The sequence below is a fragment of the Coturnix japonica genome, chromosome 1 (genome assembly GCF_001577835.2).
Source record: "Coturnix japonica isolate 7356 chromosome 1, Coturnix japonica 2.1, whole genome shotgun sequence".
In the NCBI taxonomy this organism is placed as follows: domain Eukaryota; kingdom Metazoa; phylum Chordata; class Aves; order Galliformes; family Phasianidae; genus Coturnix; species Coturnix japonica.
The window spans coordinates 158,859,313-158,885,246 of record NC_029516.1 but is presented as its reverse complement, the minus strand read 5'-3'; the positions used below and the strand labels follow the sequence as shown (position 1 = coordinate 158,885,246).

Sequence of the window (25,934 nt, the reverse complement as noted above, 5' to 3'; positions counted from 1 at the left end):
TTTCTGTCATTCAGCTTTTCTTGCTCACCTTCTTTCAACAAATAAACTTAATTTAGACCCATTAGATTCCTATGGTCTGAAAAAATCTTTTTTGTAACATCACCTGCAGCTGATAACACACCCAGTGTAACTAACACAATAGCTCAGTAGCTCTGCACAGCCATCTTAAAGGCTCATAGTATTGGTAGAGCTTACAAAACACAGCCCTGTACCTTAAAGGTTTCCTTTCTCAAAGACTGAGCTAAAAATGTGAAAGTTCATCTGTATTTTTTTTCCAAACAATTCTACTATCTTATGTTTTAAGTCCATTTAAAATGAAAAACACACTGAGAACTGTTTCCTCCTGTTATATTTATCCTGAAAATTATTCATCTGACTCAACACACTAAATAACAATGAGCCACAAAGGAATGTTTCAAATAACATAGGGAATTAACTAGATTGATTTATTTCACAGCACACAAGAGTTTGTGGTTCACTTACATGCTATTTATTGGAAAAAGAAAAAGAAAAAAAAAAAGGCAAAATGTACAATTTCTTGAGAAATTCTTAACGTCATTGCAAGAAAAAATGCATCTTTCCTTTTTAATATTAGTATTTGTACAGTTAGAATTAGTTTAAAAGAGACGCTGTATTATATAATACAAAGCTTGAAATCATAGGCAAACTTTATAAAACCAAGACACATTAGACTGAATTATGTTTGCATTTTTATTAAAATTATGGCACTTAATATTGAATAGCAAAAATAATGACAGGGCTTCCCTACCAGAAGCAGCATTGTTTTCCAAACATCCAATTTCTTCCCACTACCATTAATTGCAAGATTTTTCATAATTTTTCAGAGAACAAGCCCTTTATAATTTGCAGGAGAAAAAAAAAAAAAAAATGAAGCTTTTGTGGTGTTTTTTTTTTTTTTTACTTAAAACGTCATCAACGAACAGCTGCATCAGCCCTGCAAGCTCATTCGTCTATTTTTCTTTGCATTCTCTAGGTTAAATTACAATTTCACTGTGCTGCCAAGTAAACAATACTAACAGCATGTCACTGGAAAGTGATGAACACATTAAATATTGCTGATGCAGCAAAGAAAAAGCCTTCATTTTAGCATTATCCTTAATTTCAACATTATGTTCTTTTTCCTTTTTCTTTTTTTTTCTTTTTTTTAAATTTTTTTTTACAAATAGCTAATGTTGAACATACTGCATATTACCAGAACTAGTATAAACTATAAAAGAAAGTGTAAACTAAAAACCAGGCTTTTTAAGAGCTGTAGTGAACAACAAAATAAGAGCATTACATTGCAGTACTTTAAATTTGTAACAAACAAACAAAAAAAAACCCAGTGTTTACTGTATGCCAAAACTGTGGTACTGAATTATACTATTATCAATGTTTGTTTGTGGAAAAATATATGTATGTATGTACACAGACAAAGGCATATACAGGAAGAAATGAAACTCAAGCATTTAGACGTATGAAAGCTGAGTTTTGGTGTGTGGTTTTCAAAAGAAATCATCAAAAAACACTACATAATAATGTCACCAACACTGTATCAACCACATGCAAATTTTCATTAAACAACAGATGACAGATTCTAGGAAAAAAAAAAAAAAGAAAAAAAGAAACGTACATTAAATAATTATTTTACAATAAAATGCAATCAATGCATGACATGGAGTTTCATTTTAAGTCAAGTATCATCATTCAGGACTATAACTGTGTACCAGTTCACAGGTACTAAATAATCCTTTATATGTGTACAAAGTGATATTGCAGCAAATCTATAATCAGATCCAGCTGATAAGAGTATTACTATAACTGACATGAATGTCCACAGAACACAAAAGAAAACAGAAAAGCTTTGAAGCATTGTCTCCAAAGTTTTTTAACTTTCATCCCACCTCACTTTTCCTAGTACATCCAGTATTAGGATTCACACATTGAATAATGATATTACCTTCTTGGAAACATCGCTTTAAATGAAATAAAGTCTAACAAGGAGTAACAAGTACAGGACCATCTAACAGAAAGCTAAGCTTTGGTTACATAAAGTGCAGTTCAGTAATATGCCAATTACTCATGATAATGTACATACAGTTAATTTTTGCACTGTTTCCTTGGAAATTTTAAAAAATATGCTTTACAGTTTGCTTATACAGCAGGCTCAGTTTTTGGTTTTTTTTTAAAAAAAAAAATCTTATTTAAATAAATTTAAATTCTAAGCACTTCAGTGCCATCCACTTCTGTGCACCATATTTCTAAATCACTTTGCAATATTTAACCCCTTGGATATTTAGTAATCTGCTCAATCACATTTGCGTCTCATCACATAAAATACCTCAGCTCTTGACAACAGTCTGCAAATCTCTTACACTTTTTGTTGTATAAAGTTTTCAAGTTTTATTATGATACAGGCAGTACATTCCATCACTCTCATAGCAACTTCTGAAGTAAACCTATCATTTGGAATCTGTGGAAAAGGAAGCAAGTCAGGATATCTAGTTTTTAAGCTATCTACTCCATACGCTTCCAAAGTCTGGACGTCATTTGCAAGCCCTTCAAGTTGTTGACTATATTCTTCTATTTTTTGTGCAAGGGCTGCTGGTTTTACATCTTTGTCTGATTTTCCCTTCACAGCATAATCAGCAGCAATCAAGGCTAGCTTAGTAGAAAGGTAGCACTTAAAGCATACCCATTCATTGGCATTTTTATGAAGATCATTTCTTGCAGCTGAAAAGTTAGCTCGGGCCTGTCTAAGCCATCGACGTGCCTCGACAGGATTGCCAACAGACCTGAATGTGGGTGGGACAAAAAAGCGTTGCGAGAAAGATGGTCCTGTGGAAGACGGACACTTTTCTTTATACTGCTGCCTTTCTGATTTGTGGCTTGTTGCTTCTTGATTCCATGAAGTATAAAACCTTTGGAATGAAAATTTATCTGACTGAAATCGAGAAGCTGAGGATGAAAATGTCCTTCTTGAGGCTCTGTCCGTGTTTTGATCCATAAAGGCCTGCTTTTCTAGCCTGTTAATCTCATTCTGTAAATGTTTGAAAACTTCATTAGCTATATCAAGATTATCTGCATTTTTATCTGGATGCCATTTAAGATAAAGCCTTCTAATAATCTTCTTTCTTTCAGATTCTGGAAGCTTCCAAGCCTGTTCAATCACAGATGTCACTTCTCTTAATATTTCTGGCAAGGAACTTGCCTTTAGCTTCTTTGGAGAGTGATGTTTTGAGGATGTTGTTTTGTGGCCATCTCTACCAGTGAAGAGAGGTGGAATTGTTCTCAGTCCATGAGCTGGAAATTCTGTAGGACTAGTTGGGGTAGAGGGTGTGCTATCCCTACCCTGAGAACTTTCCTCAGGTCTTGAAAATCTGTACAAGTCAAGAGAGCTCACTATTTTATACTCACTATATCCAATATCAATCTGGTAAATCTTTCCCAGAAAACTGGGACTTTCACCATCTTCTCGTTCTACTTCCTGTACAATTATTGCATATGTGTAAGTTGGTTGATATGATCCATAGATATCACCACCTTCAGCATCAACAAGGTAACCAACATATTCACCAGGATAAAAGACATTCATTGGATCCATAAGAAGTGTGTAATGAATTTCAGCTGGTATAGGAGTGCCAGGTGTTGGTAGTTCAAGTTTTGATGGCTCAGATGAGTCATACTTCACCCCTAAACTGTCAAGCTTCTCACTGATCCGGTAAATATCATTACAACCCAGCATGGCAATTAAATATGAGGTGTCGGAAATCAGGTTGTCAGTTGCAGATTTTAAGGACATTGCTAATGCTAGCAGGAAATTTATGTCTTTGCTATCAGAGTGCTGTATATAAAGCAATATTACTGCATTTCCATATCTCTTTAGGAAAGCAAACGTTTCACTTTTACTGTGTGGAATAGGAGCAAAGCCTTTAACTCGCAATGTTGTTTGTAACTTCTCAAAACAGGAAACTTTCAAACCTTCCCGTAATGCTTTGCAAAGTCTTATTGCTTTTTCTTCATTCGCTAAAAAAGCATTGTCATTTTCATGCTTCATAATCCTAATAAGCCCTGTAATGAATTGTTCTGAAGACAACAGTAATTGCAATCTTCCCTGCAAAGAACATAAAGCTCCAAACTGACATGTTCTGGGAGACTCTTCATCTAACTGCTCTTCAAGAATGCTGCTAAGCAAGCGAGGTCTCAATTTCTGAGGGAACAGCATTATCAATTTGGTATGAAAACCATGGTCTTTGCCTAAGTAACACTGGCTAAGATCAACAAGCATTTGCACACCGATGTTACCCTGGATTCTACTTTTGTAGTGCGGTGCATCATCAAAAACTAAGATACTCGACTTTACTAACCTACCATCTTGACTGGGAAGATAAAGGGCAAAATCCCGCATGTTCTCAAGGTCATTCCTAACCTTGACAGAATCATTCTGAAGACTTTTGAACAGGCCAGAAACTACTCTTTTAACTGTTCGCATTTCATTAGGATCCAGTTGCTTTCCATCTGAGTTCTTGAATATACGTCCTAGAACTTCAACATACTGTTTTGTTGAAATAACATCTTCAGTACCCAAATGTTTAAATAACTGATGGAAAGTACCTAGTTCTAGAGGAAGTTTGTAAAGATAAGGTTTAAAATCAGACTCATACTCAAGGTTTATTACTACCTCTTCAGGCTTCAGGAGCTTCCAGCCTTCTTCCACCATCACAAAAGAAACTCCTCGAAGCTGAAAGCGGAATTCCCTTTTCTCTGTACTAAGAAATTCATAAATGCTTCTCAGGATCTTGGCCCTAGTTTTCACCATTTCTTCATCCACAGTTGTTATATTGCAAATGTTCCTGCAGTTATTGATAACTTTGTCCAGAGGAGGGTCTAGATTAACATTCAGCATAGTTAAAACTTGCTCAAGTTGTTCCTGCACGTCAAGAGTACTTCCTTCTTGCTCTTTGATGCTTAGAGGTGTCGCTTTCTCAGGAAGAATGGGACACGAAGTCCACAGCAACTGTAATACATCAGTCTGCTTGAATTTAGGATTCACTTGTGCCCCATTAAATCGTATTAGAGGGAGTGTTCCGTTAACTTCTTGGTACTGTGGATGAAATCTAACAAATTCTGCTGGAGCTCGTTCAGGGCAAAGAAAATGAATTAACGACAATTCTTTCAGAAAGTTTCCTGACAAAAGATCAGTTCTTTCCTGAAAAATGTGATGAAGGAGGACATCAACAGCATTCTGCAGTGTTTCTTTAGACCAATTTTCTGTATTAGCTCGCATGCTGATCTCCTTAGCAAACTGTAATAACTGCTGCTGTGAAATAATGTATTTTAATCCAATATGCCGTAGAAAAGTTATCCATGATGGAAGGAATGTAGCTTGGCTTTTTGGTTTTGTAATTTGTTCTAGTTTCTTAAAAAAATCTTGAGGTATAAATAATTTTTCCGGAAGCATAACCTCAAAGACTTTTACAGTCCTGTCATAAAAATATTTAGCAGGTTTTAATCTATTGCTTGCATCATGAATGATCAATATGCTTTCAAGCTTTTCAAAGAGTTGTTCTTTTATTTCTGATGCTTCTTCAATGCTAGTTAGCCTATTCTTTAAGTAGATCAAATGTTCTAACTTTGCATCGTAAGACAGACTTTCAATTTTTGGCAGAAGATGTTTCAAGTACACTTCAAGATCATCCACAGAGACACAGCCAAGCACAGTGTACAAATCTTTTAAATGTATTTTCTCTTCAAGAAAAGCTGATGATGTTGATTGTGTCCATCTGTCTACTTCCACTGATGGGATGCTTTTTGTGAGGACATAACACGTCCCATATTTTGAAATGCTTATGTATCGACCGCTAATGGATTTATAACATGGGAGAGACTTTAAAATTTTAATGTCATCCTGAGATGTCAAATGACATAAATTGCAATTGAAGTACATTAAGAGAGCCTCAAAGTCACTTTCTGCTAACTTTTCAGTTCTAAAAGATGATGTTTGTACCATATACTGTATGGCTTTCAGAATGCTTGAAGGATTATCTATATTTGCTGTAGAAGCTGACAGCAAAGGCACTAAAGCACTATCTTTGGAGCATATTTTGTTCAACGCCAGCTGAATACAACCTGTTTTCATCAAAGCATGAAAGACTTTATCGCTCTGGGCATTTGGAAAAACAGCAATATGCATAATGCTGAGAGGCAGCAGAACATCACACTCTGGAACAACAAGATGATTAGCTGAGACAGTAAACTTTACACCTGGAAGCAAAGTCCAGTCCTTCAAAGTTTCAACAACACCATCAAATTTTGCTTGGATATCTTCTTGTTCTTCCTTAACAGCTATAGACTCACTAATAAAATGCCAGGCATTTTTAAGCCAAGACTCACTTGCAAAGTTTTCTTTCCATTTCATACAATTTTTAGTTTTATATTCTCTGGGCAGCACAGAAGATAACAACTCAGCAAAACTTGCGATATCAAAGACTTTTGCTACATCACTGCTAAGTAAGATATTGTTGTACCTCAAATACAAAGTGTTCATAAAGAGGTCCTTGCGAGATGGAATCAGTTCATGGTATGTTGTTAAGAATTTAGGTCGTTTTGAATCAAAAATTTGCAAAACATTGTCAAGGGTAATAAGAAGTGGCAAGCCCTCAATTTGGATTTCATTTTCTTCTGCATCCTTAAAACAGTAGTCAACCAGAAGTTTGAGGCTATGGAAGAGTTTCAAATTTGTCTGCTGAAGACGACAGGGTAATTTTCCAATGTGGCAGTTCGAGTCTGGAAATGAAAATGTCATCAAAAATAATCGGACATCAGCAGGTGTGACGTAGGTGACAGGAATATCTGCATCTACCAAACAGTGGTAAAGATTTGCAGTTTCATCACAGTTGTAGACCAAATTAAAACCAATTTCTAAGAGTAAATGTTTTAGTCTATAAACATTTTCAGCTACTGACTTCCGTGTTGTAATGTTGTATTCTGTGTTTTTGAGATGCTGCAATTCATCTTGTAGCAGATTGTCAAAGAATGGCCGACCTTTATTCACAGTAGACATGTTAACCCATGTGATGATAACAGCAGAATGCAGATCAGAACCATCAACATTTGGAGCTCGCATAACAGGTAAAAGACGCTTCAAATCTTCATAAATGCAACTGTAAACTGCTTTCACTAAACAATACCAATCTGGCTGAACATCTAGTCTATTAACTGGAAAAAAAGATAAGAACTTTTTTAAAGTGTCTTTCACAGCATGAACTGGTGTGTTTTGCAGCACCGATACCGTAGGATCAGTGCCTGGAAAATAACGTTTCTTCAGCTGAATCAGCAGTTCGACATAAGCTGGTGCTATCAGTGCTGTCATTAGACTGTTATTCCAGTCACTTCTTACTCCAACTCCATTGTCATCACGCCACAGATTTCTTCTTGCAGAATCCAGAGCAAAGTGTCCATTCACATGAAAAGGTAGCCCTGTTTCTAAAGATAAAGGTAAGAAACAGAACGCTCTGTGGGGCTTTTTGTAATTATGAGTAATGCAAGCTGCTACCCCACCACGTGGAAAAAGAGTAATGTCCTCGTTTTTGTGGGCTGAAACCACACTTTTGGATACCTTTTCCATAGCAGAAAAGCCTGACCTGTTACAAATTAACCAAGTTGTAAGGTTTCCTTCAGAGTCTTCAGTATCCATTGTGTAAGTAATCTGTTGCACAGGTATTTCATTTAACTGTTTTTTTTTAGTTACACTGTCAATTACAGATGCATGGAACTGCTTTCTTTTCAGCCTGTCTCCATCAGTGATTTTTCCTTGTACAGAATACAACACATTCAATGCTCCTGTAGTTTTTTCTATCTCACAAATAGAAATTTTTTCCATGTGGTTCAAAAACATTAAGAGTTCTGCTCCATCTGTGCGCAGTTTATCTAAAAGATTTTGGACCATTCTATCTGAGCATGGAACTGTGGAAATTTCTGATACTTTGGCCATTTCTCCATTTCGAAGAGGAAACCGAAACATTGTGCAGTTATCCAGTTTAAAATGATCTCCTAAGTAGAGGTCCAGGACGTCTGAGAACTGTGTTCTGAAATCTGCATCTAAATCTCTAAACATACGGCCAGGACTTGTTGATGTTGCACCTGGTGCATATCTAGCATGAGGATCAAAAATACAAAGTATATCATTGCCAGATATGAAAGAAGGGCAATCAGTAATATGATACACAGAATTGAAGCCTATACCATATTGTCCGGTTTTACAGGGGTTTCCTACTTTAGTACCTTTTCCAAGGTTCTGAATTCCTCTAATATCATCTTCTGTAAAGGGCTGATTGTTGTAAACACACAGTGCTGGCCCTTGAAGCGGTGCCCATTTCTCATCAAATATTCTATCAGTTGGATGCTGCCTAGGATCAAACACAAAACAGATCTCTGTAGCTTTTGCATCATCTGCATTCTGAAGGAGCTCTTTTAGCATTTCTTTTTCTGAAGGGTAGGCATTAAGAATGCTTTTAATTCTACTTGTCAATTTTTCTTTCTGGCCAAATTCTGTTCCCAGGGTAGTAAAACAGATGTTGGATGCATATCTTTCTAAAGCTTTATGACGTTTGGGTATTGCTCCTAGCTTTACTGCAACTTCCCTAGGAATATCAGCATGACAATACTTAACCGTTGTATCTTTAACTTTAATCCATGGACAGTCATTGTAACACAAAGATTTTGCAGGCAGAAGTGAAAGACGAGTATCAGGTAACAAAATATCTCCATACTTTTTCACACAAAATTCCTGCTTTTTCTCTCTAATGAGGCTCCATATTCCTTCACTAATTATTCTCCTGCAAAGCTGAAAATTCTCTTCTGTTAGTTGTTTGGTCCCTCTTTCCTGATTTATTAATTGCAGAACAAGAGCAAAATCCTCAACTGTGAAAGACTGCCTGACACCCATGCTTTCAAATAGCTCACGGAAACTATTTTTGTATTTGTTAGGCAACTGATAGAGATATGGTGCTGCTTCAAAATTCAAGTGAAAAGACACTCTTGCTGGATCAACATATACATTCTCAACAAGAATAAAGCTACAATTTGCCAGTTGCTCAATTATCATAGCTTTTGTTGATTCATTTTGTAACATTGCTTCATGTAAGTGTTTGTAGCAAGCATTGGTGATATTTTCCTGATATAATGTAATGCCATCAGAGGACTTTGCAACTTCTTCTAACTGATTTATGACCAAATTAACAGCTGGTTTCTTTAGCAAACCCAAAAATTCTTTTACAGCTAATGACAAAGAACCACAGCCTTTAAAAGAATGGGAATTTTCATTAAGAATTGGTTGTATCAGGCAAACTATATCTTGATGATCAGCAGTGAAAAGATCAGTTGCTGAAAACATTGCATCAGGCAGAAAATCACTGCCTTTCCAGTGCAGTGAGAAACCTGCTGGTTTGCTAAGGAAAGGAAGAAAAGGGATGGATTGACATTTTTCAGCAAATTCTTTAGCTCTAGGGTCCCTACACTTCAATTTCTCATCAATAAGACTCAGTATAATACTGCTTCTGAGACAAGCTGCTGCATGATCTACCTTGTTAATTTCAGCTACTGACTCTGCACGTTCTATCAGGTCTTCCCATAAAATATCATCTTTAGCCATTCCTAATTGAACAAGTTTAACCAAAATAACCGGGTTAAGGTAATCCTGAGTGGTGCCATAAGGAAATCTTCCATCTTCAGCATCATATAACTTTGCAACTCTTCCTTCAGGATGGATCAGTCTTGATGGTGTAACTAATGGATGTCCATCCAAAGAACAAGGAATACATGGAGTAACACGAAGAATTCCTGAAAACTCCTCAAGTTTTTCATTAAGAACATAACGCATCAAAGGATCACGCAGCTCTGCAGCAATCTCTTGAACATTAGGGAAAAACACCTCAGAAAAAAACTGCTTTTCAGAGAAAGTGTTCTCCAATAATACGTATTTGCATCCTGCTTCTTCAAATCCTGTCTTAACCCAGGAAGGGAGATCCACAGCACACAGATTTTTGGAACCAGTTTTTTTAAGGTACTTCAAAAAGATCTTAAAGGCTGATGGTCCAACATCTGGCCGTTTCAGAATTGAGTCATCTAGAAACCTTACATTCTTCATGGAAACCCAAGAGATACCATCAGAAAACACTTTTATCCCTTCTTTGCTTTTCATATGAGCTATGTCTTCATAGAACCCTTGACAAATAACAGAAAAATCATCGTGAACTGAATCAGGATCTGGCCATACTGCACAGTAACTGTAGTCAACAAGCTCACCACTGATTGCCATATCACGGAGAACACAAAGCGCTTCTATGTAGGCTTTTACAATAACGTGTCTCATGAATACTGTGTTCCATCTCCCTTTCGTGTCTGTTTTCCAGATCTCTTTCCGGTTTGAAGTAACTGCAAAGCAGCCATTTATATGAAGAGGTAAGCCTGTTTTTATTCGTAGAGGTAAATAGCAGAATACTTCACCTACGTTGTTGCAATTAGGTTTCACAATCCACTTTTGATCCTGGGTTTCAGTCAGCAACACTGCTACTCCACCACAGGGAACAAGACCTAGTCTTCGTCCACTTTCATGTAATGAAAATTTTAAAGCATCACCAGTGTCCATGCAAGAACATATAAGCCATGTCGTTGAATCTACTGTCTTCTGTGGCAGTTCATCAGCTGACCTTTTTACCTGTCCTGATTTAGCCATTTCAAAGAAAGCAGCTGGATCTTCTTCTGCACCTCTGAAAAGGGGAGACTGCAAATCAGCAATCCGCCTAAATACATGGTGAAATTCTTCTACTACTATCTGTAAAATACAGGAGGACTTTGGTGTTTCAGTGGGAAGCTTTTTATTACTGCTGCTGCAGACCTTCATTAGTTTAGCTGCTTCTTTCAAAACACTTACATTTGGTCCAGTCAAGGCTTTGGAAGAACAAACTCTTTTTTTAATAGTGACAACATCTTGTGCCACTCCAGGATCTTCTTCCTCGATTTTCAAGTACTTCAAAACCATTGAATTTACACTCTGAGCAAATATTATCAGTCTATGACCACAGATGCTAAATTCATCCACAAGAGAATAAATGTCTGCTGTATTATAACACGTACTGCTGACCTCACTCACTTTAGCTTCCTGCTGAGTTCTGAAGGAGAGTCTGAAAAGCGTTCCTTTGTAGCTGTAAGGTGATTCTACAGTCAGTGGTAGCTGGCAACCAAAAACTCCTATGAATGGCTTAAACTGGTTGGGAAATTTTCGCAGCCTCTTCTGTTGTTTACTCCAGTTAATTTTAATCCCAGGATTAGATTTATCTCTAATATGCTTACTGATATGATTTACATTTGGATCAAACATAATCATGAATTCCCGGCTCAAAATAATCGGAACATCAGTGATATGATAAACAGAATTGAAACCCAGTCCAAACTTTCCTACTTTGTCAACTTCACTCCTTTTTAAAGACTCTCCTAATCGAGTTATATTTAGAAAATCAGAGTCTGAAAATTCAGAGTTATTGAATGACCACAAAGCTGGACCATGACACGCTGCCATTCCTGGATCCAAGAGATTTTCTCTTATATCCATATTTCTCCTCATGTCAATCAGGAAATTACATTCTGTGGCATTAGCATCATCAGCATTTTGAAGAAGTTCTTTAAAGATATCTGAAATTGAAGGGTACTCTTCCAGAATGTTTTTAATTCTTACAGTCAGAGGCTCTCTTTGCCCAGATTGTTCAAACCCCATATTTTCTGGATTAATCAATCTTGTGCTAAGACATGGAACATTTAGCCACTCAGCAGTTTTCATTGGTATGTCTTCATGCACCAAAATTATTGGTTCAACAGAATCTTCAAGCAAATCATTTAAATCATCAACTTTGATATCACAGTAACAGCACTCATGAATTGGCTTCATTGCAAGTTTATACGGAACTTTGCCACTGTACAGTGGCATGGGTGTATGAAGACTTGCAGGAATCTGATTACTGTATAGCCATCTTATAATGCTCAACATAATGTGAAGATTCTGTTTACTCTCTTGTTCAGAGAGAGACTGCTCACTTTTTAGATATATTTTCTGAATGACCATAGAAACATGGTCTGGTGTTAACTGCTCAATTGAACCACAACATTTAAACAACTGGTGAAACTTCGCCATAGTCTTTGGCACATAATGCAGATAAGGTTGGAGGTCAAGGTCAGGTACTGTTTTTATTACTGCTTGTGTGAGCGAACAAAATGTTTTACCTGTCCAAACCCAGGGAAATTTCAAGGCTTTAAAAGCTTCTTTGCCTTCTTCTAAATGATCGTGCATAAACCCATAAATTTCAAGCAAGATATGCTGAAACTGATAATAGTCCTCATCGCTGAAAGTTTTAGAACTGTGCCAATCAACCACCACCTTGAAATGCTTTAAGACTGCTTTTATGCTGGGTTTTGTGGAGATGCCAAGTGCTTTTTCTATATCAAACTGCACATTTTCCACTAGAGGAACTGAGGATCCAACTAAAATTGCATGAGATATATCACACATCTCTGGTGGTAAACACAGACTGCAATGATCTCCTTTCCAGACTAAGGATCCTGGATAATTTGGAGGCCTTTCCTTACATGCAGGAACCCATTTTATTTTTTTCAGGGCTGCTTTTGTTTCAGATGACTGAAGCAGCATATGGTTTTTGTTCAACATCATCAGGAGAGTTCTAGCTTTCTTTACCAGTAATTCACAATCGGTGTTAGAGTTAGCATGCAAACTTTCAATTTTGTTTGCTACTCTCATAATATCACTTTCCTCAAGATTGGCTTCACTTTTTAAGCCTATTTGTCTCAGAGAATGAAGAATATCTGAAGACGTGAAAATAGCAGGAGGAAAGGAAATTTCCTCCTCAGCATAGAACAAGTTTTGCAGTAGTTCCACCTCAGGATCAAAGAGCTCATTTGCTGTCATTGTCTTCTCCTCTGAAATTCTAATAAACTTCAGTGCTGCCAGCCAATCTATCACATCTATATTCTCATTTTTCAAAAAAGTCAGATTTTCAAGAACCCATTGCATTATCTGTGTTGTTTCATCGTATGAATAAAAATCACTTCTTATGTCTTGTATAATAAACTTCAAGCAATCTGTGCTCTTTAGCTGTTCAATTTTTAGCAGGTTAGCTAAGCGAATAGTAGCTTCATCACTGCTGTCAATTACTGGAACAGAAAATCTTAGACCAGGTGGAATTTTGGCAGTGTGGTGTAATACCTTACTACCGTTTAGCCCAGCATAAACAGGTACAGCATCATCAGATGATTTCTCCATTTTTTTAAATATCAGCAAATCCTGAATAATTCTTCTTTCTTTTTCACTTACATCATTCATACTAGCTAGGAATGCCCTAAGAGCATCCTTATGTGTTGACGGTAATGACAAAATTTGATTGCATAGTTTCTGCAGGGACACTTTTTCCATTATTTGTAAAACAGCACTTGGTAATGGTGGATGCACATATTTTTTTATAAGTGGATGTTGGATTGAAACGTCCAGCTTCTTAAGCACAACTCCACCAACTTTCTCAATAATATCAGCTATGTAATCTGGAAGCTGAGTCTCAGATTCATCCTCCAGAATGATAGGTGACGGATTCCTAAATCTAACCAGTTCTAACGATGTTTGGTTTTCTTCCAGCAGAGTCTTAGGGATAAGTGGCATGTCATCAAAAACACTCAAGTCATCAGAAAAATGCATATAGAGGTTCTTCCAGACCATCTTAAGCCAAGAAACTGATGGGTGATTATTGTCTTCCAAACCTGGATACCACTGCACGACCATGTCTCTGCCAGGCCACACACTATTCATAACTTCTTTAATTAGCCGGGTAAATCTTTCCGGGTTCAGAAGCTGCAGCTGAGTACATGGCCTTCCTGAAATTACAGCAAAAGGGCAATGGCATGAGAATCAGAGCAGAGTTGCATAATAAAGTGCTTCTGGAAGTTAGAAACAAAACTTCTCTTTTGGGGAAAACTGCAAAATAGAACTACAGATACCAACTACTCTTGTTTTTAAAAGTTAATTAAAAGCAAATACATTCCATATTAGTATAAAAATGAAAAGAAATTGAAAATTATTAATAAGTTACTGCACTTGTTAGTTTGACACAAAAGCCTTCAGGCATACAAAGCAACTATGCATTTGCTGTCAAAGTAGAAACTTACACTTATTTTCCTGCGTAGTTGATTTTGTACACTACTTATTTGCCTAGCGGTAAGTAAGAACCTAATCTTCTATTTTTCTTCCTATACTTGCAAAGATTCCAATAGTTTTTAAAGATTATTTATTAAATGTAGCAAATCAGGTGCCCTTGTGCTAAAAAACTGACAAGCAAAACTCAGTCATGCAAGGAGTGCTGAAACTAAGTTTAGATGTATATGCTTTTATTCTTATTGTCAGTACTTTAAATAAATGAAATGAATGTTAACACTTACATCTTTATCATTAAGACAACTTATATTTTAAAAGTAAAGAATGTCTGTGGCTAAGAACAGAATACAGAACACAATAATACAAATCCCTCCCAATGACCAAAATAAATGACAGAAATGGAATCAAGACATCTCAGTTTCAGATCTTTCATTCTTCTAAATAGCACAGCTGTTTGCCAAGAGATGGGTAGTAAGATCCTTTAAAAAAATGAAGTTTCCTTTCACCTCAGCACTCCAAAGACATATGTATTCTATTTAATGCGCTATGAGAACAAATTGTATTTACAACCTTGTTCATAATTATCTTTGGTAGCTATCTTTTGCCAGATTGTTTTGCAGGTTTTATTATAGGGGGAAAAAAAAAAAGAAAAAAAAAGAAGAAGAAGAAGAAAAAAAAAAAAGAGGTGTAAGTAATGAAAATAGCTAATCAAATTATCAAATTCACACAAAAACCAAGCTTCAATACAAACCAGTACATTTTTAGTTAACAGCCATACCTGAAAATCCCCAGAGAAGCTGCTGGGCTAAAATATAATCAAATTCATTTAGAAAACACCTAGTCAATTACATATTAACATATAGAACAGAAAATATTGAAACAATTATTAATTACAAAAATACAGTACATATCTTGGGAGAGAAAAAAACAATATTTGGTTCTTTTCGGAAAAAAAAAAACGAAAAAAAACAAAAACAAACCTATAACCTATATTCCCAAAGAAACTGTGCAAAAACATGCATATTCTGCAATTGTATTGGGAATCTCTCTGATATAGTTCCTAGTTACACTATCTTGAGAGGCAAGATCTTAAAAGCATGTACTGTAGGGTATGCCTTACTCTACTCTGCCCCAGTGTGGCCTCACCTGGGGTACTGTGTCCAGTACTGGGCCCCCTAGTACATAAAAGACAGGGATCACCTGTGGAGATCCCCTAAGATTATAAAGGGCCTGGAGAATCCCTTAAGAGGACAGCCTAAGTGACCTGGGTCTGTGCAGTCCTAAGAAAAGAAGACTGGGATCTGATCAACATCTATAAATATCTAAGGTGTGGGAGGAGGCCAAGGGGCGAGGCCAAACTCTTTTCAGTGGCATGTGGCAATAGGACAAGGGGAAATAGCCACAAACTGAAGCACAGTAAGTTCCGCACAAATATATGTAAGAACTTCTTCACAGTAAGGGTGACAAAGCACTAGAATAGACTGCCCAGAGAGAGGGGTTGTGGACCCTCCTTCCATGGAAATGTTCAAAACCTGCCTGGACATCTACCTGTGCAAGCCAGCCTAGGGAGCCTGTTTTGCCAGGGGGTTGGACTCAATGGTCTCTAAAGGTCCCTTCCAACTCCTACAACTCTGTGATTCTTACAATTACGTAAAATCTAGAATGACACAATTTAGGAGAAGGTAGAATAAAAAGTAGGCCACAAAAACTCACAAAAGGTCACCTGAAAGTCCTCAGGCATTTCTAGATTTAGAAAATTACATTTCTACATAAATATTACAAGTAAGCCCTTCTAATCAATAAGAGACACATCACCAACCAAGAACAAGTCCCTGGAAGAATGCAGGTCAAAGAAACAGTTAAACAAAGAAGATAGGAGGAAGTCAGGACTCAAATGCAACTCAGATGTTTCTAGGAACCAGATTCACTGACCAACCCAGAAATTAAAGGAATGTCCTAAAAGAACTCTCAAAGTGACTGGTTTATTTCATTTTTTTTTCTTTCATTTTAATCTCCACTTTCTGTTTACAATGCATTTAAGCTGACAGCATGCCAAAACCTCGTTTCAGGTGATTTTTGCTTTTTTTTGTTTCTTATGTAAGCACAATTTTGAACTGTCTTGTGAAACTCACCTGGAAAAAGACACTACACCTCAAAAACCAATTTAAGGTATCATTGTGAGGAACTAATATTTTTCAATCTTTTTTCCTGTTCTCCATATGATCTGTCACCCATCTATCCCACTATGGCCATCTTGATCAGTTTAAATAAGAATTTTGATAAAATTGATAATTTAAAGAGAAAGACAATAATCTTTTTCTTAAAGGCACATTTTCTAGAGACTGAAGAATAAAGTAACTCACTATATATATATTATTTAAAAAGAACAGTTGAACTGTTACTTGTTTGGAGAAAGAAGAACAAAGGCTTCGGAGACAGAATTCAAATTTACCTACCAAATGCATAACGAGATGCAAGTGCAGAAATGTAAATTAAACTAACAATGTCTAGAAAAAAGGCAAAAAATTAACACTGAAAGCAACTGAACACAGAAGCATCATATCTACAAAAGCAGCAAGTTTTCTGGTAAACAAACTATTTGGATAAAGATCAGAACAATTTCCGTAGGCCTGTTTTCACACAACCAAAAGTTACAAATTAAGACTTGGGAAATATTTAATGAAATGATATGGACTACAGCATGTATCCAGCCAGATGCACCTGTTTGGATTTTTATTGATGCATCTTTAGAAAGCATGGATGTGATCACCTGTGGTTGTGAGGTAAATGATGATCCATAATATTAAAAAAAAAAAAATATTTAAAAATGACATATGCTATCACTATGTGCAATAGCCAAGACATGTAACATAGAACTCAGGTCATGTTAAGAGAACGAATACTGTATGTAAAAAATTTGCATTGAGATATCTCCTATTAATTCTTATATTGTCTATTGTTATATATAACTTTAGGTCTTCCCATTTTGTTCATTCATAATTTTCATTTATGCCACTTACAGTTCAGTCTACAACAACTTCAAGTTGTTTTTTGTTTTGGTTTTGGTTTTTTTGAGATGATCAGCTTACCAACGTGAACTCAGTTTCAAATAAGATGAAGAAAACTTGAGTTCAGAACTAGTCTGTTCAACAATTAGCAATCTATTTCATAGTATGAGTTTACAAAAGACATTACCTCTGCTTTTGGCAGCTTCTTTCAAAGCAGCTAGAACCTCAGGCTTCAGGTCATCAGAAAGTAACCTCCCTTCAAGGCCAGGAAAGAGCGATCTAACACAACATTTAAAAAAATAAATAAATGTTTTCAGCAAAGCACCTAATTCATGTATGCTTCAATACAGAAACTACCAGCATGGTAATCATCATGGTAATAGTTGCATGCAATATAATCACTTGTATATTGGGCTGTTAGTGGACATTTCCCTATAAAAAAGGAAATAAGAACTTAGGAAAGAGAGCAGTAAGAAGCTATATATTCCAACTATTCTTCTTTTCAAAGCATGTATAAGCTTCTCTTGATAGAAAAAGATAGCTTAATATTATTTTCATCTATTTGTATTTTAAAGAAAGGGAAAAAAAAGTAAAATTACATTTTATGTCTCAAAGATTATCAGAAAGAAGAAAAAATTACACCATGTAAATCCAGGACTTCACAAAAATCCTTGTATTCAGACACTGGTCTGCGTGCAGACATTGGTTAAGACTATTTTAACTGGAAGCATTCCAGATGTAGCCTCACCAGGGCAAAGCAGAGGGGGAAGATCACCTCCCTCATCCTGCTGGACATGTTCTTTTTGAAGTACCCCAGGATACCACCGGCCGTCTTGGCCACCAGGGCACACTGCTGGCTCATGATCAACCTGTTCACCAGGACACTCAGTTCCTTCTGCACAGAATTCCTTTCTAGCATAGCAGCCCTTAATCTGTACTGATACATGTAGATATTCCTCCCCAGATGTACAACTCTACACTTGTCCCTGTTGAAACTCATAAGGTTCCGCTCCACCCAAACATCCAGCCTGTCAAGGTTGCCCTTAAATGCAGTACAGCCTTCTGTCAGCTACTCCTCCCAGCTTTGTACCATCAGCAAACTTTCCGAGGTTCATTCTATCCCTCTATCCAGATAAATACATTGAACAAGACCAGACCCAGCACCAACCCCTGAGGAACACTACTAGCCACAGCCCTCCAACTAGACCTCTGAGCTCTGCCAGTCATCCAGTTCTTAGTCCACAGAGGTCCATTAATCTACCCCGTAGCTCCTCAGCTTACCAACAAGAATCTGAAAATGACTGAAAGGAAAAGGAGGGGTGGCTCCATACACACAAATGGGAGACAAGGAGGAACAACTACAAGTAACAGAAAAAAAAAGCCATCTCTAAAGCTATCTCATAACCTTTAAATTTAATGTACTTCCTAATTTGATGTATGTCCTGTGGCATTCTGCTAAAGCCTAGATCACATCATTCTTTACAAAGTTATAAAAGCAAGTAGCTTTCAAACTTTTCAAATGAGACATATACATACATACATATGCATTAATCCAGATATTGAGTTACGTGCATGCAGTATTTCATTGCATTATAGGCTGCTGCGTATCATCTTATTTGCTAGTAAGTATGTAACAGTCTGAAGTTCTTTAGCATTTAAACTATAAAGCAATTTTTAAGTATACCTGGGAAAGTCTTCTGAGGTTATGTAAACAATATCCTGTTCTGACACAGATGAGGAAAAAGAAATAAAATTTCCATTCTGTAGTGGCAAAAGCTCCAATCCAATGAGTTCACTGTACACTCCATCAGAAAGCACAAACTGAAGGAGGTGAAGCTTTTCTTCAGGAGGTCCACTGTGTCCAGATTTCCTTAGCACTTGCCGTACAACTGCAGGAGTCACTTTTTTCACAGCTTTAACAGTACAAGTAGTAAAATGCACTGCACTAGCAATATTTGCTGGTACCTTGGCAATCTGCTTCCCTGAATTCTGGAGGTAGTTGAGAACAGATTGTGTGTACTCCAAACTCTCATCCATTTCAGAAAAGTACACCTGTTCCACTTTCATCCACTGATTACTCACTGAGTAAATAACTGTATGCTGAAGCAGCTCTTTAAATAGAGGTACTACAATTGGTTTCCAGGGAACCCTGATTTTGTTCTCATCAGGCCATAAACCATAAATTCTTTCAGCTGACAATGGAAAATCTGAATTCTCCTCAGTCTCCATTCGTTTGATAGCTTCCAAAATAAGGGTGCTATATGCCTTTGGCACAATATTCACCACAAGAAGATCATTCCACAAAGCTGCTGGATCTCTCCACTGATCCAGCTCTCGCCACTTGATACTCCTTCTGTTGTCTGTGAGACCAAAGAAACCACTAACATGGACTGGCAGACCAGTTTTGCTTTCTTCACCTGGAGGCAAAGGCAAGAAACAAAATGCTCTTCCTGAGAAGTCTGCTACAGCTCCTTTATCCTTCTCATTATATGATAAAGGCATGGCTATTCCAATAGTAGGAACAAATTTCAAGTCATCTGCTAAGCAATCCAGTTCAGTACACATTCCCCGGCCACCTACACAATTACATACTAACCAAGACGTTTTCTGTGCATCCTTAACACTCTCATCTTCTAGAGCTATATTTACATGGTATGTCACACACGTTATGCTATTGCTTGGAACTCCCTTACAATACTGACTTATTGCTGTTCCTAAGATTTTTATAGAGTTGGGTCTTTCATGTTTCAAGGCTTTGTTCTCACTAGCAGTCACTCTAAAGATCAGTTTCTCAGTTCCATCAGCCTCCCTAACATGCAATGAAACATCCTGAACACTCTTTAAGAAGAGCAATACTGTGTCAGCATCTGCTCTGAAGGATTCGAACAGTTCCAAAACCTTCTGCTTGTCATAAACATTGCTGCTCAGTTGGGACGGCTGCAATCGAAGCGGGAAGCGAAAAAATGTACCAGGAAAGTTTCCATTCTTAAAAGTCTCCTTAGTGCTGCCAAACACACCAATGAATGGTGCAAACTGGTCTGTAAGTTCATTGATTTCCTTGCTGTCTTCCTTTAGATTCCAACACTGGCCTGATTCATGAGGTCCAAAGAGGGTTTGATGGGGATCCAGCATTCCAATTTGGTCACCACTGAAAATACTAGGAACATCTGCATAAAAGAAAACCAAAATATATTAATAACCCTAACAGAGCATTTTCAAATATAGTTTTATAGACGGAATTTAATAAGAGCATGAAACACCAACATTCTAAAACGATGAACCTAGCAACATTCAAACATAATTCAGTATTTATTGACAGGAAGAAACAACCACGTCCCAATTCTGCAATATATAGTCATACAACTATTTGAATTTTAGCAAATAGAGAGCAAGATAAAGTGGAGTTTTTCCTCAGCTGTTTAAGAAAATGTACTTTGCTAAAAATATATCCCATTATATTCGTACATGGCAGATCTTAAAGGCTGGCACATTTAAAATGATAACATCCCAGTTATCAAACCACTGAATGTATTAAATTTAACTAAGACTTTCTGTATGCTGTACTAAATAAAATGTGATGAGAAAACATCTTGTGTCTTATTAATTCCCTTCATATTTCCATACTTAATTTTCCCAGTTAATGAAGTTATTTTTATTTTTATCAGGGTTTGGTGTGGCACGAATTTTTTTTGGAAAAATGTTTCTCAACTGTAAACATGTATAAATCTCTCCATTACTTTTCAGCATGAAATAAACATCACTGCTTATTATATAAAGAACCTGCATAAAAGTTTTGGTGCAGTGACCCATTTAAGACTACATGCTTCTGCTTGTATATCCACCCTACATTACAGCCTTCTATAATGTGAACTGCAGCACATAATTGAAATAATAACATAGAAGAACGTTCATTTCAGCATAAGGGACTAAGTACACAGTAATGTTAGTAGAAGAAGCAAATTCTCCAAATCTTCAAAATAAAAAAGATGCCTTTGTGGCGTTTTAGAAAAACATCAGTACTCTTCAGATAAACTTTGCTAAGGACCTTACAACATACCATATAGACAGTATTACATCCTTGTTGAATACGTAATTTAAATGTTTTAAATGGCAGTATTTTAAAATGAAAATATCTACTGAATTTACCTGTTATATGATAAACTGAATTAAAGCCAATCCCAAATCTTCCAACTTTCAGGGGATCATCTTTCTTCCTGCTTCTAGCAATTTCCTGTATACCATGCCAGTCCTCGGGTGTGAAAACTGCATCATTGTATGCATAAAATGCTGGCCCTAAAATAAATAGACAAGCATTAAAAAGATAACAGAATAAAACTATTCACTGCTGAAAAATTCTAGAGAATGAATTTACAACCCTGAGAAAGCATTTCTTTGAACTATGTGCCTGCTGATTTAATGGGGAAGCAACAACTCAAGCTGATCTCAGATTATCCTTGGTGATGAAAGGGAGGTATAAGCAGAAGAGTAGCAAAAATGAGCTAAGACTTACCACTGTACATGGTACTATTTCCCAGAGAAATAAACCTAGACATAGACGTATCTTTAGGAAAAGTGTCTTAGAATAAAGAAGAACATGAAGACTTTCTTAAGCAGAATAATTGGAAGAACTTCAAAAACTGCAACTGACAGCTTGCAGAAGGACAGTATGGCCTTCAATACTAAAAATTTCCTTTGGAAAAGAATTATCAGCATTAGAACTTAAACAAAAGATCTAGCAAGGTTGAAGCAGCAATGGAGCTATCCCAATATAGTCAACTCCACAAAGAAAAAAAAAAAAAGAAAAAGAAAAATCATAGAACCACATATATACCGAAGAATAGACAAAATCAGTACTAAGTGTATTTACCCTGATACTGTGCCATGTCCTTGGACCACAGAGTTTCTGTTCCATATTGAGTTTCATCATATAAAAACCTAACCTCCGTGGCACCAGCATCTTCTGCATTCTGAATCAGTTCCTGACAATAACAACAACAAAAACAAACAACTATAAGGTGTAACACAGTAATTTTATGCATATTGTAGCCATGGCTTTCCAACTGAAGCAGTAGAAAATAACTATAATACTATAAAAGAAACATTCAAATACCATAACCATGATTTGAATTTGGAGCTCAAATATCACACACAACCAGTATGTATACATTTCAGAAGTAAATTACGAAACTGTTAATGTAAGAACTATTTTCCCAAGTCAGAGTTATACAATAAGTCACAAAAGAATACAAGACAGAAGAAGATTGAAAAAAAGAAAAAAAGAAGTTGAAGTTTATTGTTAAGACCATGCAACTGTGAGACAGATATCAGGCAAATAGATGTGAAGGGGTAATATACAGCATTCTTCTTTGCATTAACTAAATTCAATTTAAGTCAACGTTCACAGCAATGAGGTGCAAGACATTTCTGAGCAGTATCTCTGTAAGTAATGAAATCAAGAGAGGTCACCAGTCAAAGCCCATTGAGTAGAAAGAGACTTTTATTAAGACTGAGTATTTGTTTAATAATGTTAGTAGCAGTGAGAGACATAGAAAAATCTAATAACTGAAATGTCAATGAAGTAGTTCACTATGCTAATTATAAACTACAGTGATTGATAATATATATCCATCTAGTATTATCTTCCATAGACTCATCAGAACAATTAAAAACACCTGCAGAATGAGAATTTCACAAAATACTCTATTTATACAGGATCATCAGTGAACATCAGGTCTCCAGAAATGTACCAGATACATGCCCATGTGTGGGGGGGTACATGTGATTAACTTTTGCATAAGAAGATCTTTTAGCTGAACCAAAAAGCTGTCTAGGTAAGCACATCACACCAAAACATAACATACAACATAAATTTTCTGCAATCATTCACAAGAATAAAAGGGTTGCTTGCAAGATGAGCAAGATGAGGTTGGATTCTAATTCATTATTGGCAGCAATGAGCAGTAATAAATGTGTAACAAATTCACTGATATCTAGTATAGAGTTTTAAAGCAATAAGCTCTCAGTTTTACACTTTATGACAATATATTTAATCCATAAGGTACATTACGAAATTAACCAAAATAATCTATATTGCCAGTTCTACATCATTTAAAATCAAGACAAGATAGGAAGAAAAACACCCAGTTCAGGATAACGCTTTCAACAGTGTCATGGTTTAATAATTTTGTAATTTTTGCTATCAGTATTCCACATCATAACATCATATTAAGCATGAATAATTTTACTGAATCTGCAACTTACAGAAGAAGACTACATCTCCCAGGGAACAACACGATAGGTCACGGGACCTGGACTCTATATTAACTCTGAAAAAAGAGGAAGAGATTGTCGCATTCCGCCCTGAGGACGTTTATAACTAGACGGCGAGGCGTCGGGCTCAGAACTGGAGAGGATCGTAAAGTTCAGAACAGGAGCTTCGGTCCGTACACAGAACCCGGAGGGGTGCTTGCCGACTGGCCTTTTTGAGGGCGTTGTATCGAGCTTGAAGTCAGTGTACAACGAGTCAATAGATTCCGTTTTGACCTGGAGATAACGAAGCACTTACACAGTGAGGGCCAGCTTGTGCTGGACTTGAAGGGTGTCGTGCTCGGACGCAGGAGGGCATCCCGCTCATCCCCCTGAGAGTGGTCATGCTCGGCCGGAGGGCATCGCGGCCTCAGTCTGGAGAGTGTTGAGCTTGGTCTGGAGGGCATTGTGGCTCGGTCCCTGAAGAGTGTTATGCTCGGACTGAAGAAGGTGTTGTGCTCGGTCCGAAAGGGCATTGTGGCTCAGTCTGAAGGACGTTATGCTCGGACCGGGGGGCATTTGCTCGACTGAAGAGTGGTGAGTCTGAGGTGTGCTCAGGTCTGAAGGCAGCTCGGGCTTGGAGGCACCGCTGAAGACATTAAATCGCTGACTAGAGCATTAATGCCAGCTGGAAGAGTGTTTGTGCTCGGATGGGGGCTGTCCCAGTTATGGATTGGAAAGGCATCATGCTCAGTCTGAGAGTGTCCATGCTCGGACACGGCGCATCGCGCTCAGTCTGGAGAGTGCTCATGGCTCGGACCGGAGGGCACCCGATGCATCGGATAGGAGAGGCGTCGTGCTCGGACCGGAGGGCGCCGTGGACATCGGATGGAGAGACGTCGTGCTCGGACCGAAGGGCGCTGTACTCGGAACTGAGAGATGTTGAAGTGTGAGAATTTGCAGGGAGCTTTTCTCATCCCAAAGTTTTTATCTGCGTTATGCTCTAGACTCTCTTTCTTCGTAACCAGGATTGAGTCTCGGTTGGTACAGGAGATCTTTTCTCTCCAGCTTCAAAACTTTTTCTACTCTCTACCTTCGTCATCCCAAAGTTTTACTGCGTCAAGCTTAAGACATTCTCGCTTCGTACCAGATGGTCTCGTTGGTACAGAGATTCTTTTCTCTCCAGCTTCAAAAGCTTTTCTCTCGCTACGCTCTCAGTCCAAAGTTTTTCTGCCTCAGCTTAAGACTCTCATCTCTCAGGAATGGTATTGGACTAAGCCCATAAGATTAGCAGGCCCAAAATCATGTGCCTCTGAGATCTTGCCGATGCACAAACATTCCTGCCTCAAATATGACAATCAACTCTCAGGATTCTTCAAGTGTCAGGAGGAAGCTCCATTAACACTGAAGATGTCTGTCCTTTGAGAATCTCATTACATCCCTGCATCAGATATCTCTGTATTCTAGGAAGAATTCACTCGGATGTTAAGAATCCGAGATACTGAGTGAGATTAATTAACAATAATCAACCAGTAAGATCAGGGAGATAAGAGTGTGGCCCAACTGAATCATTTCAAGCAATTGCATAAAAGGATTCATAGAAGAAAAGGAGACGCTTAAAAATTCATTCACATTTCTGTATAATTAGTTGCATTATTGCTCCTCGAGCTGTAAGCAGATACGAAGGTTGAGCATTGCTAACCATGCTTCATTCATTATACCAATTGTATAGCTCCAATAAGAAACGTGGCTAGCTTTAACATTGGCCCGCAATATGGTTCGGAGCGTCTCAAAAAAAGGAACCCAAAGGCACACAGGTCCTGTGAAAACCAATATTTTAGTTAGAGAAGACATCTTTTTTCCTCCATAGGAGAGAAAAAGTAAAGAGAAAACAAAGTCAGCATGTTGTTTATAAAAATATTACCGGAGTATTGGCAGTCCGCCTGACTTTCAAGGTTCTAAGCTCCAGGCTGCAGAATCGCAAACGCGAGAATAGCTCCTTACAGGGCAAAAAACATCGTAGCTGCATTGTTAAAAGCTAAACAGAGCAACAGAAAATAACACAGAATAAAACCAGCAACTCATATGCCCGCATTCTCCACCAAAACTGTCACGTTTGAACTAAAATCCACCTGCGTCCGTATCAGTGGGCCGTAGGCCCCGGAGGGGCCCTAGGCCGAAAGGAAAAAAATTAATTAGGAAAAGAAAAACAGCGGCAACGATCTAGAGGAGGCACACTTATTTACTAATACTATCGAAATACCAGGGGCATACACAAATATGAATACCAATATATTGAAATTGAGCTAACGAATGATTCAAGCAAAAATAGGAGAGAGAATAGAGTTCCGTAACGACGAGGCCTACTGTGAATCTAGGCGAACGGCTTGAAAGGCTCACCCCACCAAACTCCCTGAACGCCAGAACTCTCGAAAGACGTCAAGTCTGGATTCTTGCGACAGTAAGTTTAT

At 37.4% G+C, this 25,934-nt stretch overlaps 1 protein-coding gene across 4 annotated transcripts in view; it reads right to left on the bottom strand.

Annotated features, from left to right (window-relative positions):
• Positions 1-429: 429 nt before the first annotated feature.
• The window catches only part of SACS (sacsin molecular chaperone), a 52,561-nt gene continuing 27,056 nt past the window's right edge, over positions 430-25,934 (bottom strand). For all 4 annotated transcript variants that reach the window (XM_015852084.2, XM_015852083.2, XM_015852081.2 and 1 more), the window contains 5 exons: positions 22,085-22,196; positions 21,364-21,510; positions 18,902-20,384; positions 17,405-17,496; positions 430-13,932 (listed from right to left, as the gene is read on the bottom strand). In XM_015852084.2, the coding sequence (XP_015707570.2) occupies positions 2,372-13,932; positions 17,405-17,496; positions 18,902-20,384; positions 21,364-21,510; positions 22,085-22,196 (13,395 nt within the window). In that variant the 3' untranslated portion in view covers positions 430-2,371. The remainder of the gene's footprint in view (positions 13,933-17,404; positions 17,497-18,901; positions 20,385-21,363; positions 21,511-22,084; positions 22,197-25,934) is intronic.